General features: G+C 40.8%; 1 protein-coding gene and 1 pseudogene across 1 annotated transcript; both read right to left on the reverse strand.

Moving 5' to 3' along the window:
• Positions 1-4,250: 4,250 nt before the first annotated feature.
• LOC125136579 (peptidyl-prolyl cis-trans isomerase A-like) lies at positions 4,251-5,075 on the reverse strand (annotated as a pseudogene).
• Positions 5,076-5,859: 784 nt separating this feature from the next.
• On the reverse strand, positions 5,860-6,810 carry LOC125136580 (olfactory receptor 11A1). The gene has a single exon (XM_047797436.1). The coding sequence runs from the start codon at positions 6,808-6,810 to the stop codon at positions 5,860-5,862; it is 951 nt and encodes a 316-aa protein (XP_047653392.1).
• Between the last annotated feature and the right edge of the window lie 332 nt (positions 6,811-7,142).

Here is a 7,142-nt window from a genome sequence, read left to right on the forward strand (position 1 = left end):
CCCTTAATTTTTGGCCATGGAAAAGTATGTTTCAAAAATCTATTTATTTATTTAGTTTTTCTATTTCTATACTTATTTTCACAGATTATAATATGATGCAATATGATGTAACACCAGTGAAATATGAAGTGTACTCTTCTGGCCCTACTAACGTGAAATCTCATTAACTCCTAATTAACACCCTTGTTAACAACCAAGCACTCTTAAAGTTCAAGCCTTAAGAGTAAAAACCACATCCTTGAATAAAGCCTGCTCTAGGACCTGCCTGAACACAGACTAAAGCCAAAGCCCTAACTATAACCACTAGGAAGAGAGATTTTGGAAATTGAGTCATGTCACACAAGAGAGTGACAGACACCTTGGGCTTTCCACAAATCCATACTACCAAGGCATAAAACCAACCCTACTCAAGTTCAAGATGATATTCCATGAGTTGAAATGTCTGCTAGGAGTTCCTACTGGGGCTCCATGAGTTAAGAACCCAACACTGTATCCATGAGGATGCAGGTTCAATCCCTGGCCTTGTTCAGTTTGTTAAGGATCCTGCATTGGCTCAAGCTGCAGCGTAGGTCACAGATGTGGCTCAGATCCCATGTTGCTGTGACTGTGGCATAGGCCTGCAGCTGTGGCTCTGATTCAACCCCTAGCCCAGGAACCTCCATTTGCTGTGGATGTAGCCATAAAAAGATCCTCCCCCAAAAAAAAGGAGAGAAAGAAAAAGGAAATGTTTGCTAGAACAAAAAATCAATCTTCTTCTAAAGAAGATAATAATAGGATCCAGAGTTTCTACAATGATCTGTAGTCATTCAAAAAATTATTATTCATACAAATACATGAGAAAATCTGATCAATATTCAAAAGAAAAGGAAGTCAATAAAAACTGGACTTGATGTGGCCCAGATGTAGAAATCTACAAAGATTTTACAATAGCCACAAATATACTCAAAATATTAAAAGAAAATGTGTTCTAAGAATTAAGTCATTTAGGCATTAATCATCAACTTTCATCAATGAAGCTAAAAACATCAGGTGAAAGGCTGATTGAGAACTGCATACTACAGACTTATGCCATGTGAATCCTCTAGCCATTAATATAAATAGCATCACTAAAAATGGGACAACCAAATATTGTGTGCCTCACGATAAGCTGCAGTAGAAGTAACATAGCAACTTTGGGATATTCTGCTAAAATGCTAACTGGTCCAATTAGGCTTCTATCTTTTTTTTTTTTTTTTTTTTTGCTTTTTAGGGCCATACCCATGACATATGGAAGTTCCCAGGCCAGGGGTCGAATCAGAACTACAACTGCCAGCCTACACCACAGCCACAGCAACACGGGATCCAAGCCATGTCTGCAATCTGCACCACATCTCACAGCAATACCAGATCCCCGACCCACTGAGCGAGGCCAGGGATTGAAACCACATCTTCATGAATACTAGTCGGATTTGTTTTCACTGTGCCACAAAAGGAACTCCCTAAGCTTCTATCTTAATATCAGTTTTATAGTGTAAGTGCCTGATAATTAGCTTGTTTGATTATAATGTAAGTGCCTGATATTAAGCTTGTGATTGCCTAGGCATCTATTTCAAACACATTTATCTCAAATAAACATATGGTCAACTACAAAACTAGATAAAAAGCCAGGTCTCCCCACCCATGAAGTTCCCCTTTTTAGAAAGTCTTTAGTAACCTAAATTGACAGACTACTTGAGTGACCCTGCTTTTCCCTTCTCATGCTTTAATTCTGGCTCTTATGCTTTATATTCACCAATAAAGAATGAACCCATTAAACTCCAGGCACCCCACTCATAGCCCCAATAAAGGCAGGGCCCCAAGTCCATGCTCTCCCTCTCTCTGCCAAAGACATCTCTGTGTGGTCCCAGGTCATGTATTCTCTAAGACCTTTGAGTAATAAATCTTATTTTTTCAAAGTTCCCTGATGATTGTTGCTAAGGTGCATCTTGCAGTCATAATAAGATCCACAAGGTCAGCCCAGCCACAACAATGGCTCTGGCCAGGGAAATATCTGTGGAGGCCCACCACAAGCTGTACAGGCCCACCACAAGCTGTACAGGCCCAGGTAAGCGCCCCAGGCATTCTTAGTTGGTGGTGTTACTACGCCATAAATAGGCTGAGACTGACACCAAACAATTATACATAAAATACAAGATATACAGCAACACGGATGGACCTTAGAGATTATCATACTAGGTGAAGTAAGTCAGACAGTAAAAGACAAACATCATATGATATCAGTTATATGTGCAATCTTTTAAAAAGTTACAAATGAACTTATCTGCCAAACAGAAACAGACTCAAAGACTTTGCGAACAAACCTATGGTTACCAAAGGGGACAGTTACAGGGGAGGGATGGACTGGGGATTTGGGACTACATGGAATGATTGGCAAACAGGCAACTTCCATATAGCACAGAGAACTCCACCCAAAATTCTGTGATAAGCTATATGGAAAAAGAATCTGAAAAAGAATGGATGTGTGTGTATATATATATAACTGAATCACTTTGTTGTTTGGCAGAAGTGACCACAACACTGTAAATCACCTATACTTCAAAAAACTTTAAAAGTGAAAAAAACGTGAAAGAAAAAAGTAAAATACAAGATATAAGAATATAAGTCAAAATCATAAATAAGCAGTATGTCTAATTTAGAATATGGAACATTCTACAGGGCAGATAACCAGATTTTTCCAATAAGCCAAAGCCATGAAAAAAAAAAGGGAAGAACCTGTTGAAATAAGGGACTATTAATAGATGCAAACTATTGCCTTTGGAATGGATCAGCAATGAGATCCTGCTGTACAGCACTGGGAACTATATCTAGTAACTTACGAAGGAGACTGATACTGTGAGAAAAAAGAATGTGTGTGTGTGTGTGTGTGTGTATGTGTGTGTGTGTGTGTGAGTGAGTGACTGGGTCACCTTGCTGTGCAGTGGAAAATTGATAGAACACTGTAAACTAGCTATAATGGAAAAAAATAAAAATCATTAGAACAAAAAAAAGAATTTACTTAAAGATAGAGAAAATTTGAACATGCCTGTGTATTAGATGACATTAAGGAAATATGTATTAAGTATTATAATGTCAGGATCAGCATGTTTCTTTCTTTAAATGCCTTTGTCAGAAAGCATACTGAATACAGTCAAACACCACCAAGGTGAGGGGTACTGACCTTCTGAGCAGCTGAATATCCACCTATAACAGAATTGGTCCTCCATATACCCAGTTCCTCTGTACAGATGAGGTTCCCCATTCATGGATTCAACCAACTGCTAATCCTGTACCGCTGTAGTATTTACTATTCAAAAACATCTGGGGAGTTCCCTTCAGCGGTTAACAATCCATGAGGACGCAGGTTTGATGCCTGGCCTTGTTAAGGATCCAGCATTGCCATGAGCTATGGTGTAGGTCGAAGATGTGGCTTGGACCCCACATGGCTATGGCTGTGGCTGTGGCATAGGCCAGCAGCTGTAGCTTCAATTCAACCCCTTGCCTGGGAATTTTCATATGTCACACGTGCAACACTAAAAAAAGCAAGAAAAGAAAGGAAAGGAAAGGAAAGGAAAGGAAAGGAAAGGAAAGGAAAGGAAAGGAAAGGAAAGGAAAGGAAAGGAAAGGAAAGGAAAGGAAAGGAAAGGAAAGGAAAGGAAAGGAAAAGAAAAGAAAAGAAAAGAGAAGAAAAGAAAGGAAAAAACATCCGTGTATAAGTGGACCTGCACAGTTCATATCCATGTTGTTCAAGGATCAACTGTATTTGTATGTGGTGTACACACATACTCGGCTTACACAACATGTACTTACACAACATCTGAAATTTGCTCTAACATTTTCCAGAAAAAAAAAAAAAAGAGCTCTAGGCAGTTGAAATAGGATTGGCAAAGGTTGCTATTAAAGCTAGATGATGGCTCCCTGGGGAATCACTATAATGTTCCATCTACTTTGGTGTATGTTTGAAATTTTCTACAATAAACAGTTATAAATAAGAAATTAAAGTGTATCCAGCTTCAAATTTTTTATTATTGCTTAGCCTTTATTTCATAATCATAAGCTTAACTTTACAGTCCAGCTAATCTTGGAGAAGGATAAGGAAAATATGGAACCCAAAGAACTGCAGTGAACGTACAAAGATTATAGGCTGTTTCCAGCAGATGAAAGTGAAGGGGTGCTCTCCTGGGCTACAGGAGGAATGGGCTGACAGTTAAGATAAAACACACAAGTCAAATTTATTAGATCTGTCCACAGTCAGTAATGGTGATCTTCTTGCTGCTCTTGCCATTCCTGGACCCAAAACACTCCATAGCTTCCAAAATATTTGTGACCTCTTTCACTTTGCCAAAGATCACATGCTTGCCATCCAATCACTCAGTCTTAGCCATGCAGGTGAAGAACTGAGAACTGTTTGTATTGGGGCCAGCACTTGCCATGGACGAGATGCTGGGACTCATGCTCCAGGATGAAATTCTCATCATCAAATTTCTCCTGAGGGAGTTCCCATCATGGCTCCATGGTAACGAACCCAACTAGTATCCATGAGGATGTGGGTTCCATCCCTGGCCTCCTCAGTGGGTTAAGGATCCGGCATTGCTGTGAGCTATGGTGTAGGTCACAGATGTGGCTGGGATCCCACGTTACTCTGGCTGTGGAGTAGGCCGGCAGCTGTAGCTGTGATTTGACGTCTAGCCTGGGAACTTCCGTATGCTGCAGGTATGGCCCTAAAAAGACCAAAAAAAAATTTCTCCCCAAAGATGGACTTGCCACCAGTGCCATTAGGATAGTGTGAAGTCACCAAACCACCCTGGCACATAAATCCTGGAATTATCCTGTGGAACCTTTATAAAGCAGGAAACTTTAAAACCAAATCCTTTCTCCCCAGTGCTCAGAGCACAAAAGCTTTCTGCTGTTTTTGGAACTTCATCTGCAAAGAGCTCCAAGGAGACACGGCCCAAGGGTGATGTCAAAGAACGCAGTGGGGCCAACCAAGGCTGGCTGGCACAGGAGGCTCCTGGACGGCAGCGTGCAAGGCCCAGCTTTAAATTTTTAAAAATATGCATATCCTTAGACCTGGCAATTCAACTCCTAAGAATTTATTGTAGGAAGATCTGGATGTGATCTGTATTTGAATGGTGAAAGAATTGAATACAACTAAAAATTTCCTCAATAGAAGATTATTTTTAAAAATCATGTTTAGCTAGACTAAAAAGCTCAGAATAAATAAGTAGGTATTTGTCAAAATAAAAAGATGTTCAAGACCCAGCAGTCAATTAAAAATTTCAGATTACAAACTTCCATGATTCAACTTATTATACATATATATTATATATTTAATATATATAAGTTGTCAGTAATTCTAAGGTTTTTTTTGTTTTGTTTTTTTTTGTTTGTCTTTTTAGGGCTGCACCCATGGCATATGGAGGTTCCCAGGCTCGGGGTCAAATCAGAGGTGTAGCCACTGGCCTACGCCACAGCCACAGCAATGCCAGTTCCTTAACCCACTGAGCAAGGCCAGGGATACAAACTGCATCCTCATGGATACTAATTGGATTCATTTCTGCTAAGCCATGACAGGAATTCCCTAAGTTTATTTCATGTTGCCATTTATGTATACCTATTTTATATTAAATAATCAGTCTATTTTATAAAGAAATAATAAAAGTTAAAAGCAAATTTCAAAGTTAGCACTTGAAAATTATTTCTCTACCATACTCATTTTCAGTATGAGTGGGACAACTATAAAACTTTTCACAGAGAGAAATGTCAGAATAGAACAAAGCTAGTCCTCCCCAACCAATCCTGGAAGGCGTGCCAATAGAGACATCCAAAGTCCAAATAAAATCTTTACCACCATCCTTCTTCAATTGTTTCAGTTTGCTTAAGCCTCCGGAGTGCCTGATGAACTTCCCTATTCCTCAGAGTGTAAATCACAGGATTGAAGAGCGGGGTGACCACAGTGTAGAGCAGGGCAAAGACCTTGGAGAGGAGCTGGGAGTGGACAGCGGAGGGTGCAATGTACAAGACCATGAGAGTGCCATAGAACGTGGACACTACAGCTAGGTGGGAGGAGCACGTGGAGAAGGCCTTCCACCTTCTGGCCCCAGAGGGAACTCTCAGCACGGCCACCACAATCCAGGCATAAGATGTCAGAATCAGTCCAAAGGGAACAGTGAGGCAGACCACAGAGAGAATGAATGTTGTCATACGGGCTATGCTGGGATCTGAGCAGGCCAGGCTCATCAAAGACATAAAGTCACAGTAAAAGTGGTCAATGTGGTTGGGGCCACAGAACCTCAGCTGGGCCATTAGGGCCACAACCAATCCATCTACCATGAAGCCAGAGAGCCAGGCTATGAGCACCAACCCCAGGCACCATCTGGGCCCCATCAGGAGCGGGTAGCGGAGAGGGTAGCAGATTGCCAGGTAGCGATCATATGCCATGACAGCCAGCAGGAAGCATTCAGCTGTGGCTAGAGAACCAAAAATAAAGAACTGGAGCAAGCAAGCAGCCACAGAGATGGCGGCCTCCTGCAAGAAGCCCTCCAGCATTTTTGGCACCACTGTGGATGTATAGAGGATCTCTAGGAAGGACAGATTAGCCAGGAAGAAATACATGGGTGTGTGGAGCTTCTGGGACCTAACCACTGCCACAATGATCAGCATGTTCCCTATGATAATGGAGGTGTAGACAAGAGTGAACACAGTAAAGAAGAGGAGATGTAAGTTGGCTATGTCGTAGAAACCAAGAAGGACAAATTCAGTAATAGTTTGGTTTCCTATGGAGACAGTTTCCATGTGCATCAGCCACGTTTCTGCTTGGAAGTGATTAAGGGAGAAATTTTAGTGCATCTTTGTATCTTCTACACCAAGCCTGAGATAAGTAGAGCTAAAATGAAAGAGATGAAAATGAGTCTCCAAAACAAGAATCATTAACACAAGTCCCTATCTGTCCCCCTTTTTAGCGGCTTACTCCTTTTTCAACTCCTATCCTTCCCTACATTCCTTCACTGTGCATATTCTTCAAGACTCAAGAGATTTTTATCCAAACTTATAATTTCAGTCTTCAGAGACCTTTAAGCCAATTCAGTCTAATATTATTATGATACAGTAAACTCACCTTTCCAGTT

The sequence above is a fragment of the Phacochoerus africanus genome, chromosome 9 (assembly GCF_016906955.1).
Source record: "Phacochoerus africanus isolate WHEZ1 chromosome 9, ROS_Pafr_v1, whole genome shotgun sequence".
In the NCBI taxonomy this organism is placed as follows: Eukaryota; Metazoa; Chordata; class Mammalia; order Artiodactyla; family Suidae; genus Phacochoerus; species Phacochoerus africanus.

Bases quoted from the DNA above. Each gene is read 5' to 3' on its own strand.
- LOC125136580 (XM_047797436.1), bottom strand. From the start codon at position 6,810: ATGGAAACTGTCTCCATAGGAAACCAAACTATTACTGAATTTGTCCTT.